The 25287-nt window shown below is 40.6% G+C and overlaps 1 protein-coding gene across 2 annotated transcripts in view; it reads right to left on the bottom strand.

Moving 5' to 3' along the window:
* Positions 1–9379: 9379 nt before the first annotated feature.
* klhl3 (kelch like family member 3) overlaps positions 9380–25287 on the bottom strand; it is a 93470-nt gene continuing 77562 nt past the window's right edge. For both annotated transcript variants that reach the window (XM_008104891.3, XM_062973886.1), the window contains 6 exons: positions 25028–25225; positions 23556–23657; positions 18615–18743; positions 17196–17336; positions 15849–15992; positions 9380–15274 (listed from right to left, as the gene is read on the bottom strand). In XM_008104891.3, coding sequence (XP_008103098.1) covers positions 15246–15274; positions 15849–15992; positions 17196–17336; positions 18615–18743; positions 23556–23657; positions 25028–25225 — 743 coding nt within the window. In that variant the 3' untranslated portion in view covers positions 9380–15245. The remainder of the gene's footprint in view (positions 15275–15848; positions 15993–17195; positions 17337–18614; positions 18744–23555; positions 23658–25027; positions 25226–25287) is intronic.

Here is a 25287-nt window from a genome sequence, read left to right as displayed (position 1 = left end):
TAGATTGATTGCCTTCTAATTGAGTGATGTGGAGCATTCATTTATCCCCTGTTGGATTTAATTGCTACATGCCCTCAAAACCAGGAAAAAATAATTAGGCAGAGAATATATTGGTGCAATATGGAACAAAGCATTGGAAGCAATACATGGGGAACTCAGAGGAGAAAACTACATTGTGCAAAGATTGCTACAACAAAATGAAAATATGTATTGTGAAGGAACAAATTAACCTGTAATTTCCTATTGTATGGTGAAGCAAACATATTTCAGGAGCCCTCCTCAGGTGATCAGTTCAAGTACCTGACAAAGACTATCTACCCATGGGCAGAAGGTAAGGGATATCAGAAAGCAGACTGGCACCACCTTTTGGTCTCATCTGAATTGAAATGCAGCCTTGGGTGCCTCCATACTGTAAAATCGTTGCAGTTTGGCACCATTTTAACCGCCATTGCTCAATGTTATGGGATTGTGGGATTTGTAGTTTGGTGAGACAGAGCATTCTTTGGCAGGGAAAGTTAAATACCTTGTAAAACTCTGATTCCCATCATTCTTCAATACCACCATGGCAGTTAAAGTGGTGTCAAAGATGCTCCCCTTCTCAGATTACCAACAGATTATGTCTTTTACTAGAAAGGACAGGTTCCCTATTTTGCTAGGAGCTCAGTATAACACCCATATTTATGGGCCAGTACCACATCCAACAAAATATGTCACCTCTAGGCATATTCAATGCCCTTCGGGGCAGTTCTATTGTAGTAGAGGCCCTTCATTTCAATAGGGTTTCTACTATTAGTGATTTTGTGTGGCCCTCAAGTCTGGAATGTATCCCCTGCAAAAATGGGGATTGTACTCTAAATGGCATGTTATTTTATCTTTTAATTAGTTTCATATCCCATATTTTTGGTTTTCCTACTTCTGGTTTACTATATTCCACAGAGTGTTACAGCAAGCAGTCAGTATCAAAAAAAAAAGCTAAGAAAAGACAGGATCCAATGCAATTGTATTTAAAGTGCTTGATATTGATATGACCAGGTATGTAAATTATTCCTGCTTGCTCCTATAGCCCTCTGGAACAATTTCAGAGCAGGGGAATAGGTGGCAGAGGAAAGGCAAAATCAGGAGAGTGGAAAAATCCACCTGATTTGCCTTTCCTGTGTTCTAGATGCATGATTTCATACTGTAACTACCTTAGTTGTATACAGTACAACCACTGTATCCTCAGGGTATATGTTCCTGAATTTATAGTGGAAATAGTAACCCATAGGTAAACCCTATTGAAATGTCAGATATCTGCCAGAAGTTATCACAGAATCACCTTGGAAAATCTAGAACATTTCTAGGGAGATATCCTCTCGGAATTGGCTAGGCCCTCCTGGGTGACCCTGGTAACATCTGCTGGAACACTACCATAAAATCACATGGAGGTCCTAGAAAATTTCTATAGATGACAAAATGTAGACAAGACATCAACCATGGTATTCTTGTGGACCACCTCTCAGGGATGGGACTTGGGGGCACTGTTATGCAGTGGTCCCAGTCTTTCTTAGAGAGATGAACTTGGTACTTGGTGACTCCCATTCAATGCCCAGGCCATTGGCCTTTGGGTTTCCTAACAGATTTGTTTTGGCCCCTCATTCTGTTTCACATCGACATGAAACTGTTGGGAGCCGTCATGCAGAATTTTAGGATACAGTGTTCCCAGTATGCCAATGATGTCCAACTCTATTTCTCCTTTCCTTCGATGTCAAGAAAGCAGTCTTGGTACTGAACCAATGTCTGTTGTCAGTAAAGAACTGAATGAGAGCAAACAAATTGAAACTTATAAAAGTGGGGAGGCAAGTTTAACTAATTTACGACCTGGAATGAGGAAGTGCCGTCAGAGTGGATGATGAAGCAGCTGCTCCCCCCTGTGGCCAGAATCGAACATCCCCTCGGGAGGTTAAATTGCCTCTGCGTCTGTCTCTGTCTCTGTTTGATGTGTTTATGGGCATTGAATGTTTGCCCTATGTGTGTATAATGTGATCCACCCTGAGTCCCCTTCGGGGTGAGAAGGGCGGAATATAAATACTGTAAATAAATAAATAAATAAATAAACTTCATCTAGACAAGTCCCTATTTGCCTTTCACCTGAACAGCAGCACCTCTGTCTTGTCTAGATTACATTTCGATTTGTTTGCCCTCATCAAGTTCATTAACCAAACCTTAGTATCACGGCTCGGAATTGAGTCCAGGAGAACTCCCAAACTGTGGGCATGAGATTTCAGCTGGAGTGTAATCAAATCCAGCAGAGACACTCAGCCAGTTATAAGGAGCATATAATTCCTTTGTTTTAAAAGCTTCACTGGCTACTGGTTCATTTTCAATACAGACTATATGAAAGAAGGTACCTCTCGATACAACCTTGTTAGAGCTTTAAAATCCTGAGGGGAAGGCTTTCTCTCGATCTCACCACCATCACAGGCTCACATGGTGAAGATACAAGGAGGTAGCTACTCAGAGGCTGCTCCCATCCTCTGGGATTCCTGTCTGCATCATGAGGCTAAGATGGCCCCTCTCTGCTTTCCTTTCGCTGGCAGACAAAACATTCCCATTCAAGCCGGAGAATTTTTATGGGGATATTTTATTCTTGTTAAAGTTGTGTTTGGTTTTTTTAAAAATGTGTTATACTGTTTCATGTGGTTTTAATGTTTTATTGTGAATTTTTAAATTGTTTTGGAAGTCCCACTCTGGAAGAAAGGTGGCATACAAGTGCAATAAAAACATTTGTCAGATGTAGGTAAGTAAAACCCTGGGTGTCCATTCTGCTGGTACAGGGGTCGTACTGTAGTTAAGTATCATCTCCAGATGGACCGGACCCTACATTCCGATTTGCCAGATGCAATCACTATAAACAATGAGCGTCTGAACAATGAAACTCTTCCAAGATGAATCTTTCACATTTTGGCAGTAACTCCGCAGGGCATAAAAGGCAGCCCTGGGTGCTTGCTCCCCAGTTTCTACGCCGCAAAGGCGACGAGAAAGGGAGAGGTTTGCTAGAGGGGAGGATGGGCAGGTTTGTGTGAATTCAGAGAGTACCACTCGAAGAAACATGGTTACAGGTAAACAACATGTCCTTTTTCTTTGTATACTCTGTGAATGCACACTAGTGGATACTAGCAAGCTAAAGTGCAGGCTGGTGGGACAGAGCAAACCCCACAACAAGTTGAATGTCCAAGCACATCATTTATTCAGGTACAGATCAAGATAATAATAGTGCAAATAAAGAGGCCCACGTCAGTGGCCAAGTGCAAAGTATATATGCAATCAAAGGTACGCTCAGGCAGGCCTGTAGCGAGGGGGGGGGTTTAGGGGTTCAAACCCCCCCGAAATTTTTCAGGTTATAAAAAAAACCTGGTTTACTCATGAATTTTAACTGGTTAACCAAATCCCCATGCTAAGTCTATGAGACGCAAAACATTAGGAGTCCCTCCAGGCACTATTTCAAGCAGATATTGACAGGTTTGTAGCGGGGAGAGGTGTGTGCTAGGGGTTCAACCCCCCCCCCCCCCGAAATTTTCAAAACCCCTCCCGAAATTTTTTTCTGGCTACGGCCCTGCGCTCAGGAGTACCGTGACGACCCAATACAGCTGGGTGGTGCGTTTTAACATATAAAAGTAAAAGATAAGACCCAGTCCGAGTGCATGGATTCTGGAAGGTAATTGTCCTGCTCATCATCCTCAGTCCCTTGAGGGGATCAAAGAGGAGAGGATGGCACAGTCTCTGGAGGAGGTAAGGCCGGCGGCAGGGAAGAGGAGGTAGCCCTGGGGTCTTTCGAAGCCAAGGCTTGTGCAGCTGTAGCCAAACAAGCTGTTTGTCTACCCCTTTCCTGAGTTATCACCGGTGGGAAAAGTGCCTGGTGGGCCTGAGGTTGCTGGGCCGAGCCTCTGGAACCGACACCCAGACCACAGACTGTATGGAGTGGTGGGATGAATCTTGGTTTTCCCCATCTGACAAGTGCTGGGTTAGGGTTAGGGGATTGCTAGGAAGATCTTTGTGGTTGTGCTGGTTGGATCGGTGAAGACCTCCTGGACAAAGTGGCCAAGGAGGAAGGGATGTCCTTCTTCGAGGAAGCTGAGGAAGAGGACCGCTGAACCAGGTGCTTCTTGGCTGGAGGTTGTTTCAAGAGGGGCCGCATGGACTTCCTCAGTGTCGGAGGGATTGGGCAAGAAGCTGCAGAATCCATCTGAGTGTCTCTTCATGGGCCCTCTTAAAAGCTATCTTCATTGCCGACATCGAAGGAGAAACCACGTGGGAGCGGACCGAAGACACCGCGCTTGAAGTCGAGGAAGGCCCAACCTTACCCGACTGGGTCGACACCATAGCAGTAGTTACCGTGCAGGGAGGCCTCGAAGGTTTGGAAGTTTAGAAAGTCTTTGAGGTTCTCGAGGACATCGAACTGGCCTTTTGTGGAGCCGAGGTGGAAGGTGAGGGTTCAAGCACGAGAGATCTTTGGTAGAGGAGCGCCTTAAGGCGTGCCACTGTTTTTTCTGGCTTGGGCCGTAAAAGCCAAGCAATGGTGGCAAGACCCTACTACATGGCCTTTGCCCAGAGGAGGCAGAAGAGGCATTTGACGTGGCCGTCCGAGTCTGGGATTTTGGCTGCACACTTGGTGCATCTCTTGAAACGAATGGTCAACATCAGGAAGGTTCTGGAGTGAGCTTTGCGGCGGAAAAAAAGGAACTGGGGAGCGAGCACCCAGGGCTGTCTTTTACGATCTGCGGGGAAGGGGGGGGGGGTTAATGCCAAAATTTGAAAGATTCAGCTTGGAAGAGTTTCCGTTGGAGCCTGCGCAGACGCAGTTATCTCCACTAGTGTACATTCACAGAGTACATGAATAAAAATGAACATGTAACTCTAGTTTATGCATTTGTAACTACAATTGTGCACTCCAACCATAATCAATAAGCCCGATTGATAAATGGGTTCATATATTTTCCTTCTTCCATTTAGTCAGAAAAAAAGAGGTTTATGTGTCTACTACAGTAGAATCTCAAGGAGCGGTACTTCAAAATGAGTTATTCAAAAAATTAGCTTGGTGTCCTAAACATACAAAAGCAAATATTCTGCTGACCTGAAAGATTCTGAGTACATAGCTGAAGCTGGTATAATTTTAGCAAAGGGATGCCCAAGAGGGATGTTGCTGAATTGCAACTCCAAGCCTTCTTCGTCATTATGTAAGTTTCTTGGTGATAATGGAAATGGTAGTTCAATATCATATGGAAGGCCACTATTTCCACCTCGGGTCTAGACAATGATGTTAACAATGCTTTTTTCGTGTTTGGGGGGGGGGGGGTAATGACGATTGTAGGGTTTTCTTGGCAAGATTTATCCAGAAGATGTGTGACTTGCACATCACTGAAAGGAGATTTGAATCCTGATCTCCTGGAACCCTAATTCAGTAATGAAATCATTATACCATGGTGTCTTACTAACGATCCTTTCATGTACCGTATATACTCGAAGATAAGCCGAGTTTTTCAGCCCTTTTTTATAATGGGGTCAAGGTCAAGCCGGGCAGCGAAGCCTGGAGGCCATTGCTTGCAAGATAAGATATATTTCTCACCTTCCTTATCAGTGTGTTTATTTTTCCAAAGCCTTCCTCGCTCTTAACCAAGGGAATGTTTTGAAAAGGAAAATAAGCCCTTGCAAGTCAGGATATATATATATATATATATATATATATATATATATATATATATATATATATATATACATACACACACACACACACACACACACACACACACACACGGGTTATCCAGAAAGTTCATTACGTTTTGGAATTAAAAATAAACGAAGTATAGGAGAAAACATTTACCATATTCAGTTGAAAGCCAGACCCAAATACCAGTTCTCACCATAGTCCCCATTGAAATCTAGGCAGTTATCATAGCGATAAAAATGTTTGGAAAGCCCTCCCCCCCACCAACATTCCCACCTGGCTTGCGTCCTGAACCAGGCTGGCTTCCCTTCCCTCAGCTGTGCATGTGCTATGCTCAGCTTTCCCCACGAGCTTCCTGGATTGCTTTTCTGTTTTGCAAATGCTTGCAAGGAAGCTCTTCTAAGGTTTTGCAAGAAGCACCCCTTTCCTGTCCCAAAAAACCTTCCTTGCAAGCATTTGCAGCTTAGGTTAGGGTGTTTTTGTGATCTCATATTTATCTATCAGTAAACAAACCTAGCACCCATATGAAGATATAGACATTTAGTCTCAGTTTAGGCCAGTGTAAGAATTCAAGATAATGCACCAAGGGCACTAACCAGAGACCTTAATTCATGTTTATATATACTTTTCACAACTTTTTTTATACATTTAAGATTCTATACAGGATATTAGATTATATTACGAAGCTTGTGGATTAATGTGGATTTGTGATTGGATGTCATTGAAGAAGGAGAGGTTGTTGACGTTAGAAGGCCATGACCTCAGAACGGGTTGGCACTCGTATCTGTGGTATGGTAGAAAAAAGATTGAGAAAAATTTTGATAATCACTATGTAAGAGCGTCACGCTTAAAAATTTGGGAAAGATACAAATAAAATTTTTATTCTAGAACCCCTATGTGGATTTCTCCACTAGAAGTGAGGCAGAGGAGGCTGCTGGGTTGGTCACAATGGCCGACGTACAAAGAGGTTCTTGTAAAAAAGAATAACGAATTTCAGTTAAAATCTCAAGAAGAACTAAATCAAAAATACAAATATATGTCATGGTTCCAATACCACCAACTAAAAGAACAATACAACTTAGATAAGAAGATCAGATTTAATGAAAAGGAAATGTTTTGGGAAAAAGTGATGAATCTGGAAAAGAAAATAATCACAAAGATATACAACAAACTACTGGAGTGGTCCACAGAGGCAGAGTTAGTTAAAAACTGCATGACGAAATGGGGCTCAAATATTGGAAGGACAACAAAATTGAAGAATTGGGAACTTATGTGGAACATAAAATTAAAATACACTTTTGCAACCGATTTAAAGGAGAATTGGTATAAAATGATGTACCGGTGGTACATGACACCACTCAAATTAGGATTAATGTATAAAAGTACTCAAAATAAATGTTGGAAGTATGGTGAACAAGGGTGCACGTTCTATCATGCCTGGTGGATGTGCAAAAGGGCGGTAAAATATTGGAAAATGGTGCATATAACTTGTCAAGAAATTTTAAAAACTAAACTGCTAATGAAACCGGAGTATTTTTTATTAAGCATGATCAATGAAGAAGAGCAATGGGATAGAAATAAAGATATCCTATTCGTCTTTCTGACTACGGCTGCAAGAATAGCTTATGCCAAATTATGGAAACAAGGACTAGCACCCACAAAAGAAGAGTGGCTAGAAAAACTAACTGAAATTATGGACATGGATAGGCTCACATATCTACTGGAAAAAAAATACTGGAAGACACATAAAGAATACAGACTGGAGACCGGTTACAGAATATATGAAAAAAATAAAAGAGAAAGAAATGATAGAAGTCCAAAAGCAGGCAGAAAGAAAAGGACAAAGAAAGCAAGCCCTGGAACAAAGAAGAATGAATGGGAAGGACGGAATAGAAGAAATAATAAATAACAAACAATAGAATGGAACTTTTGTAATATTCCAGATTGATTGCAAAGAAAAAGAATGGAAGTACAATCCTTTCCCTTACTATCCTTGACTATCCCTCCTCCTATCCCCCCTTCTTTCCCCTTCCCCCCCTTCTCTCTTCCTTTTTCTTTCTTTCCCCACTACTGTAATCTTTCCGTCCCCTCTACCTATGATTTTATTCAACTGTTTTATTTTAATAAAAACCATTTTTTAAAAAGATTCTATACCTAAGCACATTTACCAGTGGACAAACCTCATTGAAGACTTCATCTTTACTTGTAATAAATGCAGATAGAATTGTGCTGCAAGAATATGTATATGTATAGGATTGTGCATTGTTCATGCTGGAAGATATAGCAGGTTTTGCACTTGTTCTCACTGGTTGCTTGTCCAATGGGGATACAATATTTTAAAACAGATTAAGATTAGGAAATTAGCCTTCCTTTCTGGCCTTTTTGTTTCCTCTAAGCAAAAAACCTCTATGTCAGTGTTTCACAACCTGTGGGTCCCCAGATGTTTTGGCCTTCAACTTCCAGAAATCCTAACAGCTGGTAAACTGGCTGGGATTTCTAAGGAGATGTAGGCCAAAACACCTGGGGACCCACAGGTTGAGAACCACTGCTCTATGTGCAGATTACATCATCCAGTTCAGCCAGGACTGCTTAAATACAGCCCTCTGTTGTAAAGAAAAAATAATTAACAGACTGAACTGTCTTTGCTTTTTTTCCTGTCAATGTTGTCTACTCTTTCCCTCTTTATGAAGGAAGATGTGTTGCAACGTATTTACATGCCATCTTTCGCTCTTTTAAACTTGTTTAGAAAGGTCATGGAGTCTCTATCTGAAGAATGTACAGGTTGAGCTCTCCTTATCCAGAATTCCAAAATCCAAAATATTCCAGACTCTGAAATTGCCCATATTGGTGGCTGAGATCATGATGCCTTTACTTTCTAACGATCCAATATGTTGTACAAACTTTGTTTCATGCCAAATATATTATGAAAATATATTCAGGCCATGTGTATGAATTATATACGAAACAAATAAAATTTGTGTTTAGACCTGGGCCCCATCCCCATGATTTTTCATTATCTGTATGCAAGGATTCCAAAATCCAAAACACTTCCGGTCCCAAGCATTTTGGAAAAGGGATACTCAACCTGTATTTCATGAAGAAATATTCATCCTGTAGATTTCTAAATGTATTTTCTGCCTCTATTTAGTTCTCATAAATGTATCCTCCTAAAATGGGCAGTTCTGTTGTGTCTGGAGTAAAGGCTCTAAAAGGACTAATAATCTCTTTGCATCTATCACCTCTAACTGTTCACATAACTGGTCTTAGGTTAGACAAAGGGGAATATTAGAAGAGGCATTGTAGAATTCTGTGAAGTAGAACTCTGTAAACTGTAGATATCAATAGATTTCTTACTGCTCCAGACATGGAAACTGAGTGGCAAAATCCTTCTGTCTAATAGAAATTGACCAAAGCAAGTAGTAAGAAAAATATAAGAAATTCCTGTGGCGAACTACAGGAATTATATCAAAAACGTCTCCATCAACCATGTAGAATATTGACCTTTTGACCATAGAGTGTAGCCTGTGGGTATCATGTTTATGAAAGCAGACTAAACTGTATTAATGCTAAAAGTCATCAGGATTGCTGGAAATGTGTTATTAAAAAAATCAGATTCCAGGGTTGTACTTTCATTCTCTGTGATTCAAGAAACACAGCAGCATCAGAAGAAATACAATGTCAATTTCATTTGCTCAGCTTTATTCAACCAAAATTCAACATGCTGGAAAACAGGTAAGACCTCCTGTTGGCAAAGTAATTTTTTAAAATAGTCCTATTTCTAAGTAGTGTTGCTGACATGGAAAATAGAAGACTTGCATCACAAACAAGTTGGTCCCACAGCAAAAACCAGCTATTAAAAGGAGATAACCAATGGATGCCATGTGTAGTATAATTGAAAACAGAACCAAGACTGCAATTCTGTGCACATTTATTTAGATAAATTCCCCTCTAAACAAAGTGAGATCTATTTTTGAATAAATATGCATAGAACTGGGCTGCAAATTTAATTAAATAGGAGTATGCTAAATTAATTGGTACAGGGATCACAGCTATATTTTATCTCAAGTCTATTTTATTTTTTAAAAATCTGTGCATCCAAGGTGAATGCTTTTACAATCTTCTTTTAAATGTATTTTATACAATGTATTTACACACTATATTTCTTACTATACAGAAAAATAAAATAATTTGAAAAACTCCAAAAAATTGTAAGTTTCTTATTCATATTGCATTTCTCAGATGATAGGTGCCATTCAGATTTTTTGTTTTTTTATTTGTTTTGCCAATGTTTAGCAGTAGAAATGCAAGGATACTCCGATGTCAGGCTTATGGGCTCCTTCTTTCCCTTGAATGGCATGTTTTTCTAAACAACCTTTCAATCAGGTACTGCTAGCATGGCCAATTATTAGGAATGCTGAGAAATGCAGTACAAAAACATCTGGAGTATACAATAGGAATGGCTGTTCTAAACCGATTTGTAGTTTGCCTGTGTCCAAATGCAGCAAACATTGATTTGTTCAAACCATAATCTGCTCATAAACCAGAATTGAACTGGCTGAGGTTGTGGTTTAGGAGCAAATCATAGTATTACACAAAGAAATAAAGAAACATACATTCTGGAACCTCATCTGATTGTAATGACTGTGTTTTCAGGAAAACAATATTCTGGTACAGCTATAATTCACACAGACAGATAACACCATCAAAATTTCTCATTAGTCACCAATGCTTCAAATCTGAACCAACTTTAATTACACTGCATTTATGTATCAATTTATTCTATGGGTTAGCAGGAAGGGAAACCACAAATCTTTTGCACAAATAAAGGTTCCTAAATAGGGAAGTTTCCTAAATAACAGAATATCAAAAATTATTGGTATACAAATAGTGCAAAACAAATCAAAACAAAAAAACCCCATCCTCCAAGCCGACAGCCCTCAACACTTTTTGCAGCGTAATTGAACCATGCCAAATACACAAGGTCACATTTAAATATGGAACAGGACCCAGTTGAACGGAATTAGCTTTACTCAATCTAACTTGTACACAAAATTCAAACAGGGTCAGCAGCTAGTTAAAAATACCATGGCAGTGAAAATAACTTCCTTTCAGATTTCTTTGTAAACCACAGCAACATAATTCTGGTTCCTTTTGTAAGTATTATGCATTTGGCAATGATCTAGAGGGCAAAAACTAGGTGCATTGTTATTTAAACTTCCCAAGCTTAGAACACGGGTTGGAATTTGTTGCAAGAGCAATTCAAATTGAAAACTTGGGAGGAAATACCACATGTGCCTCAGTAAATATTTTACTTTCATGTCATGTCAAATTCCTTTTCAACTTATGGTTTAAAGCTGCATTCTGACAGGAAAAGCCTACAAAGTAATTGTGAGCATATCTGGAAGACAGGCACACATGCAATCCTTTGGATATGCTGTTAGGTTTTGGATTTATATCACAGATATATGGTAAATTATGGCCAAATAAACCAGCCATTAGGTAAGAGATTGCCCAGCAATTTTATCAAAGTATATTTATAGAAACACAAAATAGACTTTTGATATACTGACCTATTGTAGAAAGGAAGGTTAAAGAATTTAAAAGAAAACCAATCGTAGTGCCCTTATTTCTTCTGGTTTTACCTTCAATATCAACTTCAGACAACATTTTGTTCAGACATGAAACCAGGGAAGAGAAATGCAATCACTTTAGTGCACCTTTGGACTAATCAAAAAGCCAGCAAGGCCCAACATTTCAAGGAAAATTATTTGTGCATATAAATGCAGCAATTCATGTCATAAACAATGGCAGTAAAGGTTCACTGTTGAAATTAACATGAGTCCAGTTATTGTCCTTTTCAGAAAAAGAAACAAAGGGATATCCTCTTTTCATGCAAGAAATATACAAGCCATCCTACACAAATGGCTAATGAAAATCAGGCCCATGGTGTAAGGATTAGACACTAATCATAATGCCACCAAAATCAAAGGAGAGCTAAGTAGTCTTTAAGAATCATCTTACAAAAATAGATACACTAAAATTTGCTAGCTGTAAAGCTACATTTCCAAGCCCTGTAAAAAGGCAATCTTTGAAAGGATCTGGCTCAGATGCTCAGAATCGGCACAGTACAAATATTAAAAATGCACACAGGATGTAAGGTATTCCAAAAGCGCTTTAAAGGGGCTACTGCAGCTGGCTGTTGTGTAGCAACGATTAATATTGCATAGCTGAAAAATGAGGTCACTTGACTTGCATTAACCCAGCAAGTTTACACACGTGAGTGACATATACTATTTGCCAGTGATAAGTGGCTCTTAGCTGAGATCAAGCCAGTTATAAGTGCCTTGGTCGTTTATTGACAGCCAGTACACTATGTGGTTTGGTAATTTTTCCATATTAGATGCAAGAAGAGAAGTGCCATTTTAGAATACAATAAGACCAGGTTAACTTAGCACAAATATAACCTTATGTCTGCCCAAAGTAAAATATGACTGGCATTTAGCTTTGGTGGTGTAATGAGCGCCATCAAATTAATATTTTATCTGCATATATGGCATCTATAACATCCACTTTGGTAAATGTGTATGGCCTCTTAGCACTTAATTGATCCAGCAGGTAATATCAGAAAGCATGGAGGGGATTTCATAACATATATAAATAGACTGAGCAATCTATTGCATTCTCCTTAAAGAAGTCACTAGGCGCTTTTCCCACCTGTTACATGATCCATTTTAGCTACAGTAAGATTAAAGACAGGATCCTCTACATGTTTATTCATCAGAAGATCCCACAGGGCTTACTCCAAAATAGGTAGGTGTATAACTGCAGTCATGGGAGCATAGTAGGTGAAACACAAGTGTCCATCTGTCACCAGAACAGATATCCCTGCTGGAATGGGGTTTTCCCTTTCCATTGTGGACATCTATGCACTCTCAACAATTGTTACGTAATCCTTTGCAGAAAAAGATGCAGAAGGAGAGAGATTCAGGCAAAGGAGAGGAAGAGGAAGTCTTGACGCTTGGGCAGAAGCCGATTTGTAGAGAGATGGATGTCACCCCACAGCAATCCTACAGATTATGGATTGGTATCCAGGCTTCTTCCAAAGTTATTAGACTGCAACTCCCATATTCCTTCACCATTAGCTATGCTGAATTGAGGCTGATGGAAGTTCCAGCCTAGCAATTTGTGCAAAGCCAAGAATTGTACATATGTGCTGTAAAAATCCCCATAAATATTTCTAATTGAAGTTTTCCAATAAAGAGAAGTAACAAAATAAATCTAGATATTAGAGCTATTACTAAAGACTGGGGGCTATATATATAGATCAGCACTCTAAATCAAGAAAGTATCACTCCTAAACCAGTCTTTCAAAAAGATGCCTCACCTTCAGCTCTAAAAGTAATTCCTTGGTAGCACTGGCAGAGATGATACATTTAGAAATTGCCGTGTGCATCTTAAAAGATACATACAAATGTTCACCAGGCAACATCCAGAGTGCAGCTTGCATGCATTTAAAAGAGATATTGCAATTCCTCTATGTGCATTCTTCAAGAGTAGTTTGATATTACAAGTATCTGTGCCAGAGTACAACTGCATCATAAGATGAAGCACTGGGCTTTCAAGGAAATTCTTTTGTTCTTAAATAATTACTGGATGAAAGCCCTTGTTAGAGAAAAACCAGTTTTATATTTGCAACACTGGTCAAAAAACAGTTTTTATTTTTATTTTCTGCTTCACTGCTGCTGACAAATGTTTTAAGTACTAGAAAATGTGACTGACTGTGTAAGAAAGAAGTTAAGTGCTCTTCCTTAAGAAAAATAAACTGTATATTTAGTAAGACAATGAGCAAGGAAGGGGTAACATTTTCCTAATAATTTTTTAATAATAATAATAATAATAATAATAACAACTTTATTTTTATACCCCGCCTCTATCTCCCCAAAGGGGACTCAGGGTGGCTTACATGGGGCCAAGCCCGAGGTAAGGTCGCAGTTGGCGCACAAGTTTTAAACTTTTTTGTTGGTATTATATATATGCCAGAAGAATTGGAAATCAACATATAAACTTTCTAGACAAGAATGCTCAGTCTGATGATGGTTTGAAATAAGAATGAAACTAGGAGAATTTTAGATATGCATCAAACCATTTAGTTGAATTTGGCTTTCCTATATTTAAAAATGTTTTTTTTCCTACTCCTCCTTTCTTTGGAAAATAAATGCTTACAAACTTCAAGGAATGTCTCTGCGCAGGTATAATAATAAGAATATAGAAAATATTTAAAACGGTATCCATGAAAAGAAATAGATGGAAGAATTAAAAGACTGTGGAATTAGAACATTAAGACACTTGCAGGTTAGAAATACCATCAAACTGATGATGTTTGGCCAAATGAATGAGAGGCATGTTGGAGGGATATAGGAACCCAGCCTGTCCTAATCTAAATATAGTTAGGATTTACTGGATTCTTTTTCCAGAAGTCACTGAGTTGGCAGTTCTCTTTTGCACTGGAAAGCTTGCTCAGAACTCTCTCAGCTCTTACACATGGCAATGTCATCAATACATGCCACATCCTAGAGCTCTGTCCAATGTGGCTTTCAGAACCCGACTGGAACCCTAAACTCACTACTAAATTCTAGGTTTCCCTGGAATCTGGTGGCAATCAGAGTTTGCTTCTTTCAAAATACAAATTTCACGGTACTTAAATATCCTTGAAAAAGAGGTGTGGGTTCAGCTTAAACTTTCAGTGATTGGCAAAAGCCAAAAAACGCAGAATTAATTTATCACCCTTGCACCCCATTTAAAAGGTCAGCCATAAGCAGACATCATTTTGAAATGGTAATAAGCTCTTAAACAACACTACACCAGTGAGATTACTAGTCTTTGGGTAGCTGAAGTGCAATTTCACCCCAAGAAAGACAGTGCTTGGCTCGTTTGATTTTAAGAAAAAATTGATGAACGCAGTTCAATGACTAGGATAAAAATCATACAAATGCATACCTGCAATGCCCAAAATTATGTACTTATAGTAGTCAAGTAGCATATGTACATATTATGAAGACAATGATGCTATATTGAGCCAGTGTTCCCAGTCTATTGTCCTTTGGTTTCAGGGCTGGTTCTCAGTAGTAAATTCATCGAACTGGGGTTTAGTAAGTAGATAGAAAATGCATGGTAGAACAGATAGCGTTTGTCCATGTTCAGCAGTGAAGTACTCCAAGTTAAATGGCAAAGAGAAATACCTCCTTTCTCTTGAGGTTATCACTTCACATCAGTCCTAGCTGTACATAAAACAGCTGACTGCACACACATACACACACACTCAAAAACCCAAGCAACATGTCGTTTTTTCAAGCATGTTCACAGCAGGGTTTTCACATGTCTGCACTGCTCACTGCCAAGCAGAGGTCAACAGTCCTGGCATATAGTTGTCATGCTGGGAGGGCAATACTTGTGTGGCAGTTAAGAGTTAGATTATCAGCATTTTCCAAACTCCACCAAACTAGACAGGTGGTACTTTTTTCTTATGCACTCACATCAATCTGTGTCACAATGGTTTATGGATCACAGCTACACCTACAAGAGAGAGAGAGAGAGAGAGAGATTCAGCACATACCATCCAAATAAACTCCAGGAAGACTTACCAGGTCGAAGGTCCTAAGACTCAGCTGCTAGTCACTTTTCAGGGAACAGGAGCATGCTCTTTTATCATAGGAAAGAATGTTCTAGTTTGCAAAACCTTTTGTGGACTGCATTTCACTCAATCATAAAGCACTGCCTGCACCTTCTATATTTTAATTCCCCCACATTCCCTTCTCTCCCCAAGGTGTCTAAATGTCTGCCATCTGAAGCAACAATACACAGATTTGTCTGTCTATAAAAGGTTATGTCAAATGAAACCCCTTAGCCTTTAGGATGCCACATGATAATGTTTTTTTTCCAAGCATAGGTTATTTTACCTGCACAGGAGAAAGAATGTCAACAGCTCCACCTGTTGGATTTCTGCCTGTCACAAAACAGGAAGCTAAAGCCTAGAATCCTTTCAGAGGTGAGGATTCTGACAGGTTCTTTTAATAAAGTGATTGGCAACCCTGCCGCCACAGGAGGATTTGGGGGAATAAGGAGTCGATTGTTTCAGTTCAATGCTTACCTGCATAGCTTCTTCCAGTGCTCATATTGTTTGGCAATAATGTCCATTTATCTGTGACAGGATTATAGTATTCTACAGAAGCCAAATTGCATGAACCATCGTCTCCTCCAACCACATAGAGAAGACCATTTACTGCACATACACCTAGAAACAGAAATATGCTGTTTAAATCCATACAACTTGTTTGGCCATCCAGTACTCTGGGCTCTTCAGCCCACCTACAACTATGTCTGTACTAAGTATACTTAAATTAAATAGCCAGATTACAATACTCTTGTATTTTTATTAACAGAAACATCATGTACTTCATGATTCACAGACACCCAATGATTGGATTTGTTTACTTGTTTTTCTGTTGTTGGTTTTTTAAATATATTTTTTTCACCTGCAGGGAGCCACCATTTCCACCGCTGTAGAAAGAAGACATCACAGGCATTCCAGAAAAGTAAATTTGTAGCTAAAAGTAAACCCACTTTCATTCCTAAATGAATGATGAATGAGTTTCCCACTTTTGGCATTCAATTCGAGATGGATGCAGATACACTAAATGCTCTGCTTGATTTAATTTTTCATGAGTTATGAAATCATTGCCTATTTAGAATGTTATAGAAAAAATCAAGAGGTGAGCAGAGAGAGTCACAAAGGAAGCAGCAGCTGGAAATACACACAATACAAAATTCTCAACTCTCAGGCAAGTGAAGGAATTACTTTAACATCTATCAAGCAATCCTCTTCAGTTTCTATATGTTCTGCTGACAAAACCGGTAACACAAGATTGTATTACCTGTTTCTATTGTATTGCATTTCATTTATGTATGTTTATACTTTTGCCATACTTGTCAGGCTGACTTTAAAATGCTAGTACCTACTACATAATTAAAACCATTCCCAGGGCAGAGAGAAATGTGTCAAAATGAAAATTGAGATGCATGTTATTTTGTTACCTGTGTGGGTGCCCTGCTGCCCATTAAAAGTATAGATGCATAAAACATATACACTCCTACATGCTTTCTAAGACAACACTTTTATCCAGACACCTTCAAAGTTTGTACATTTACATTCTCTATATGACAAATTCCCTGTACAAGATGTTTTTGTTAAAGCTCCCATATCCTATCCAGCATGCCCAATAGTCCAGGAAGATATGAATTGTGGTCCAAAAGATCCAGAGCACCAGGCTAGGAAAGGGTTTCTTAAAAGAACAACATTAGGCGATGGCATCTTTAACAGCAACTACCTTTTTACTAACATTGTATTTGACTTGTACTGTTTGCTCTAAGATACATTAGTATCTAGTGCTTTGTTAGTGCCTTTTGAAAAATGCATATAAATAAATGAAACAGCTACCTGCATTTCTTCGACACATGTTCATGTCTGCTACTTGTTTCCATGTATTTGTTCCAGGATCATAAACTTCCACACTTTTTCTTACCAAAGGACCATCGTGCCCTCCAGTAGCGTACAACTGCCCACTGAGGACACCAACTCCTGTAAACACACAGCACAGCATCTGTCAGAGGCTCAGAGCACTCTAGCTATGAATTGCTTTTATACCATGGATAAGCCAAGTGTACCGTTCAGCTTAGAGGCATTCTCCAGACTGTCTCAAAGATGAAATCATTCTCTCTATATCTCTCTCTTTGACACACACACACATACACAAATGCTTTCTAGAAAAGAAATTCAAGTCATTTGTATCATGTTTTTGAACACCTCCTCCAGACCAACTTAGGCCTGCGCATAATAGTCACACACTTTATTCTCTTTCCCATCCACCTGCCCGGGCAAGTGAATTAAGGGTGCGACTTGCCCACATGATGGCACACTTTTCAGCTACAGGGCTTCACTCATCTGGCAACCAAGTGAAGCCCCATAGCTGGAATGTTTTTCACCACATAGTAGTTGCACCCCTCTTTTTTCAGCCAAAGGGAGGAATGCAACAATTGCACAGTGAAATATGGTATGTTTCCAAGTAAACTTACGCCAGTATGTACCTTCAAGATGCCCTAGATACTTAAATACCAGGAAAGAGAGAACATATAATGACATATGTTTAGGAGCACCTGAAGCTCTTGAAATAGATTTAAGAACTGTTCAGCGATGTACACATGTATACATATGTGGTGAACCAGTAAAAAGGCCACAGGTAATCCAAGAAATTCTAAAACAAGAATAAAATTCATACCAGACTATTGAACGATCAAATAAAAAAAGAACATGAGTGAATACTGCAATACATGTTAAAAGTGACAAGAATTTTATAAAACAACAGAGATACCAACTGGAGAAAATTGCACAGCTAAGACGTAGGAACTAACAGAAACAAACAAATTAACGATGTTTTTGAAGGACAAGTTATTGGACACATTCTCAGAAGAATGGAAACCATTTTATCAATATACATTTAAGGGAAAGGGATATATTTTATGTACGAGTCTGGAGACACAAAATGTTGGAGCTTCCACTTGTAATGTTAAAACAAACAGAAATAAACAATTTGCTGGATAGATAGGGGAAGAAAAATCTTAAATGTATAGAGAAACCAATATAAGAGAAGCTGGAAATCTATTTTTTTAAAATTAATTTATGTATATGTTGCTAGTTGTAGAGTTACAGGTATGTTTGTTAAGCAATCGTTGTCTAAGTATGTCTGATTATGTACTCTTTTGTGTGTTTTTATTGTCAAAAATCGTAATTAAAATATTGAGAGAAAGAAATGTACACATGTGCATGTGCATGTACATGATGGAAAACAATTTAGAGTACCTGCACCACTACGCCGAGTACTCATATCTGAAACGTAAGCCCACTCATTTGTAGCTGGATTGTACTGTTCTACCGTACTAAGGCACTGACGTGATGCCCCATCGTAACCACCAACGGCATATAGTTTCCCTGGAAGAAATGAATATGTATTACTGACTATCAATAGGTGGAATTAAAAGGGAGTAAGTGCAAAGTGGTACTATTAATATTCTCCAACCACATTTCATCACTGCTAATTTGTATCCCATAATTAACATAATAAACCTCCAACAGGTATCAGCATTTATGTTTCAAATAAATTTTATCATTTGTATCAAATGCAGAGCCAATAAAGTGTTTGCACTTCCAAAAAAGGATGCTCTTAAAGACATTTCAGTTTTCACATTACTATAGAATGAGCAAGTAGTAATGGTTGCTTACCTGTAACAGTGTTTCTTCGAGTGGTCATCTGTGAAATTCTCACATATGGTGGTGTTCTGCGCCTGTGCAGTAACCTCAGAATTTTCTGGAAAACTTTAGCTCTTTACAGCGATAGCCTTTCCCGCACTCCCTAGAGGTACATAGCCAGAGGGAGGGGCTGTAGCCACAGTTCCTTCACAGCCTGTAACAGCCAAAGGACTAGGGCATGACGGGAAGAGGGGAGGACAGGCGGGGATGTGCAGATTTCACAATGACCACTCAGACGGTTACAGGTAAGCAAACATTACTTTTTCTTCATGGTCTCTGTGAAAATCACACGTATGGCAGACTAGCAAGCTACTGACTTTGGATGATGGTTGTCATGCCAATGATGATAGCAGGACTGCTCTCCCGAAACCAGCATCCTTCCTGGAGGCCACATCCATCTTATAATGCATGACAAATTAAAGTGGGATGGACCAGATAACCACCCTACAGATCTCTTGAAGAGGAACTCCCCTCAGGATGGATGTCGACATAGCCATTGATCTTGCAGCATGGCCCTTGACGTGTGCCCGGAGGTCTCGGCCTGTGAGCTGATAGGCCAACCAGATCATGGAGACAATCCACGAAGAGAACTTCTGCAATGAAACCAGAAGACCCACGGAATTGTTCCTATATTTCAGAAATAATCTAGGTGACCTCCTATGCTCTTTTGTCCTGTAAACATAAAAGGCCAGAACCCCCTGCCCATACAACAAGTGGAGAGAATGCTCCAAGGCCGAGAATGGATTTTGAAAAAGTGTAGGTAAAATTAGTTCCTGCGAAATGTGAAACTTAGAGGCTACCTTTGGGAGAGAAGAAATGTCCATCTGGAAGACCACCTTGTCCTTATGGAACTGGGTATAAGGCTCATCTACACGCAATGCACATAGCTCACTGGCTCTTCGAGCCGAAGTGATGGCAGCCAGAAACACTGCGACCAGGAACAACCCAGTTGCTGCTAAAACCGACACCTGATGTTGTCTGAGTGCTTTGGCTTACCATGCTGCCGACCTCTAAAGGAGGTGCCTGATCTCCTTGATGGTGCCCCTCTATGCTGTGGGGGGAAGTGCGATCTAGCAGTAGGGGCTGGTCTCAGCCTGTGGTAGAAGGAGGTCTGAGCCAGCCATCTTGCCCATGGTTGAGATATATATTGCAGCGGGAATCCAAACTTGTAGGCTACTTGCTGTATCTCCTGTGTGTTTTTAAGTTGAGTGTCCGTTTGAGGATTAAAGAGACCCTCCTCATGCATTAGTAGGTGCTCTGCAACAGCCGTCCCTTCATCAGATAGGGTGGAAGCGCAGAGCCATGCATGCCTACAAATGGCCTTAGCTACTACAAACCATTTTCCAGCTGTATCTGCCGTATGCTTTGCCATGACTTTCTGCAGGCCCGACAGCATGGTGGTCTCTTGGTGAAAGACTCTAGCCATGTGCTGGTGCTCCTCTGGGAGTTGATCAATATAGGGTGCCATTTTGAATCATAGGTAATACTGGTAAACCCCCATGTATGCACCATAATGGGCAAGCCGGGCGAACATTGCCCCCAACAAATGGACTTTCCTGTCCATTGCATCTATCTTACACCCCTCCTGCTGAGGTCAAGTCTACCTTATACATGCCATCAATACGCTTCAAGACCACCGGTACAGCAGCCGGGGCGAGGTCAGGCCATCAAGTTAACTGAAGCAAATATGGCAGAACAGGCAACACAACAGGCACTTGTTGCTGTTCAAAGGGAAATATTGGATCCTCGACAATTCCAGCAGCTTTGTGGTGGGTAAGTTAAAGGTGCAGCATTACTGCCTAGAAATTATCCAGCTCACTGGTATGTGGAGGCTCAGGTTCCAAAGCCTCTTCCGGCCCATCAAGAGTGTTGCTGAGTTGGCAAAGGCAAGAATGCTGGTTGCTGTGATAGCTCCCAAGAAGGCAGATGTGCCATAGATGGCAGTGGCCTTGGGAAGGGCTCCTGCAACTGAAGGGCCTGATCCTGCTTCTGTCGAGGGCCAAAGTAATATGAGTGACCACCAGGAGAGCGGTACCAATAATCCTGCTGTGCTGGCATGTAATACTGAGGCACAGGCACTCCATCCCTATAATTGGGAGGAGTATAAAAATTACAATAAGCCTCCTGACTTGGGGGAGGGGGCTATCAAAAGTGAAAGATGGCCAGGACAAGCTCATGGAACCAAGGGACTCCATAAGTGGTCACTGGTCCCGAGAGGTGGATGCTTGCTTGGGCCTCGCTCAAGTAGAGTGGCTCAATACTGAGCCCAGTGGAGAGGCCCATTACATAATCACCTGCAGGCAAGCGGGGTGTGGTGCCTCCATGGGTGTGGGCAAAGCAGAGTGCTGTATCATCCCTGTGGCTATCTGCCCTGGCGACTGCACCCCTATATGGGAGGCGTGGCTGGGTGATGCTGCATCAGCGTACGACTGACTTCCACTTCCACTGAGGGAGGGAACGCTGTGGCACCCATACCCTCAGGTGGGAAATGCCTCTCCTGTGGCTCCCCTTCCTCTCCCGACAGTGTGAGCACTGGGGAGGGAGGGTGGCCTTCAGCCATGGCGATGAGTGGGGGTGTAAAAGCACAACTGGAGGTGGCAGGAGGCTTTTGCTCTTTCACCTTTGTCTGGCGCACTTGCTGATGGCTCCCTAAGGAGGCTGATTTTGAGCATTTCGCCATCGGCCCCACCACAGCCAGCGAGGAGAAGGCGTTGTCTTCCAAAGATAGGTGGGCTTGTTTGCCAGCAGAGGGTGGTGGCTCCAACAAGACCCACTTCCTCGGGCTAGTCCCAGTGGGGAAAAGGGACTGCTCATAGAACATGGCCTTAAGCCGCACTCTTTCTTTCTCTGTTCTTTCTGACTGGGGTGTAAAAGAATGGCAAACTTCACAAGACTTCACCCTGTGCCCCTCCTGCAGACATAACAAGCACATTGTATGGCCACCAGCATCTGGCAACTTAGTGCCATAGGACACACATTTCTTGAAAGCTGAAGTAGACATAACTGGCCCTGATTAGTGTTCTCTACAGTCAAGTATCTGTAGAGAACAGTGAAGAGTGGTCGAGCAGTCTGAGATCAATACCAAACTGTAGCTAGTCAATGTTATCTCTCAGAGATTCCTATGCTTGCTGCTAAGGCAGTAGACCAAAGGAACTGAAGCTACAGCCCCTCCCTCTGACTATATACCTATGGGGAGTGCAGGCAGGGCTATAGTTCTAAAGAGCTAAAGCTTTCCAGAAGATTCCAAGGTTACTGAGCAGGTGCAGGAAACTACCATATGTGCGATTTTCACAGAAACCACAAAGAGGTATAGTTTTTCTTAGTACAGATTTTTTAAAACCTTCCCCTGACCACTGGAAAACTAATTTCTGCTGGGGCCATTTAAACATCAAACTAAAGATAAATGAGTACATGAAACTAAGAGCCCATGGTAAAATGTGGAGTTGGGGTCATATTATGGGCCATATTATATGAACACAGTTAAGATCATATTTTCCGATGGCACAGTGATAGCAGTTTAAAAGCATTGCAGGACCATTCAATACATATCACTGAATACAAAGTTCAGTTCCATCTAGGGCTGGGGCCACATAGGAATGACATTCCAAATGTAGTTAGTCCTCCACTTTCGCTGGGACTAGGGATGAAAGACTCATGTGAACATGGAAAAACCACTATTTTAAAAACTGAGAGAACAACTCTTTACAAATCTCAGAGGTTGACCACAAAATCATACTGGATGATCTAGACATTCCTAAAGAGACCATATAGATCAAATCCATGAATAATCATATCCACAAAAGTTAAACTTGTGGACAACTATTTTATTTAGATCAGAAAAATCAATGTTTTTGTGGGTGGTATGCATACATGTTCACAGCTGGCATTGTGTTAGTGACTTACAATGGCCTGAACACCCCATTAAGTCATATTTTTGCTGGCTGCGGATGTATGAAAAAACTATCAAAATTACCTTTCCACTTCTACATCCCCTAAATGGTCAATTACTGGTCAATGGAGAGTGGTTAAGGGAAACACAGAAAAGGATCCCACTATGTGCCTGCAGCTAGATGAAGACTAACCAAATCATCCATCAGGATGGTATTTTGGGGGATGGGGGAAGTGGTAACTAGAAGTGGGACATAACATTTCTGGTGTAGGATCTTACCCACTGTTCAACATTTGAGATGGAGTTCCTACTTGCATGGTGCACAGAGGTACATTGCTGCTTCTATCAATATCATTTCAGTCACGCTAGAGCGTAACATCCAAGTGACACCTTCTAACACAGCAGGAAAAAGATTTCCCTCACTGTTAACAGCTCAGAGTGCCTTAGTCAGGACTGTGTTTACAGTTATCAAGGTAGGAATTTAATTTACAGAATACCCAATGCAACCTGGCAATTTTAATTCACTCAGTATCATGTTTAAAGTAATGTCTGTAGTTAGAATGTCATACGCTGTTATGACTGAAATGATAGCTTGCCCTTCTTACCTTCCACAACTCCAACTCCAACACTGCTTCTTCTCGTGTTCATAGGTGCCACAAAAAACCACTCATTGATTTTGTAGTTATAGGCCTCCACAGATGCCAGGCCTATTTTGAGAGCAACATAAAAAGATTTTCCATTTCAATAACTTAGCAGAGAATAGCTCCTTCCTTGTCAAAGGTGCCATTCTGTTTTTATACTTCCCTTCCAGGCAAAAAGGAAAAGAGCACAAGTTGAGACTAGGCCAGTAGATAGGAAACTTTCTTTCTAGGCACGAGAGGTGTCATAACCTGGTCTGCTGACCACTATAATACGCTGACAATGAAAATTTACATCAGGGAACAGCATCCTAGTTGTCATCTTTTACACTTACTCAACAACAATGGTTTTACAAGCAGTTCTTTATGAATAATAACAGTGAAAAAGAGTTCAAATGACATTTCTATAGAAGGTTATCTACTGACAAGATATGGATCACTGTTCTTGAGTAACTACTCAAGTTAAATTCCTCTTCAGATAAGCAAAGTGGGCCATCATTATACAAATTAGACATGCTTTCACCAGATGATGACTTCTGCAGCCCTGTGATAAACAAATAGGCTTTTACACAGTACATTTTCCAGAGAGAACATGATCAATGTGATGATGGCAGAACCTTGATAGCAATTAAATTCACTCACAAGGAAATCTTGGAAATTTCATTAATGCTAGGTTACTACTATACAGCAAAGTTTCGAATGAAGAAAATGTGAGCAACTTCTCAGCATAATACCCCTAAAAGCCCTACCCCTCAACTCCCAAAAGTTCCTCTGTATAGCCTCGAGGTCTTCCAGTCTGAGCCAGTTGATTTTATCAGGCTCTTTCCCACACAGGGCCAAGGATGTTTTCATTCTGTTTTCATTCATCGACCTTAGCTGTGAGCCCATGGTATGGAGACATTCTGGTGTCTTGAATACACCAGATACAAGTCCATGACAATCAAACTGAGTCAAGACATAATAATATATAGTGCCAGAAGGCTGTTTGGATAAAACAAGAATGCTTCAATTTCAACGGCAAAGGCATTAAATTGAGAGGAACATCTGTAATCCTTAGGAAGAGTTTGGGGGGAAAAGAACAACATGAAGAATGTTTTCCATTAGCCAGTGGGATTGTACAGCCCAAGATTATATGGAATCCCTAATATCCCTTTTTGGCGCTTCTGAAACTCCCCAACGGTTCCCAAACACCAACACAAAATTTTCTGAAACTGCTCCAAAATTCTGGTAATCAGTTGGCCTGTCAACCCCCCCCCCCCCCACCACCACCACCACCACCACCAGCACTGAAAGTCTTGGAAGAATTGCAAAAAGTGGTAGCCCTTGGGCTAAATCCCAGCACGAGAAGTGACTTGACTTTACTTCTAGTTATGATGGTGTTGCCTATGGTACTTCAACAGTTGTGCCCTCTTGCTCTAGACTTTTGTTCTGGTACCTACCTGTGCTTCCATCAAATCCACCAACAGCATAAAGGAGCTCATTTAGCACAGCTGCCCCTAAAGTGCTTCGTCTTTCCTGCATGCTAGCTATTGATGTCCACTGGTCTTTCACGCCGTCGTATACATCTACTGTTCGGACCCGTAAAGAGCCATTGAAACCTCCCACAGCATAGACTTTGCCTGCCATGAACACCACCCCTGTTAAAAACAAATTGGAAGAAAGACTTCAGGCAAAGTTCTTCTTTTTTAAAAAAAAAAAT

The sequence above is a fragment of the Anolis carolinensis genome, chromosome 2 (assembly GCF_035594765.1).
Source record: "Anolis carolinensis isolate JA03-04 chromosome 2, rAnoCar3.1.pri, whole genome shotgun sequence".
In the NCBI taxonomy this organism is placed as follows: Eukaryota; Metazoa; Chordata; class Lepidosauria; order Squamata; family Dactyloidae; genus Anolis; species Anolis carolinensis.
Note: the sequence above shows the minus strand (reverse complement) of the source record. Positions and strands in the feature narration are given on the sequence as shown.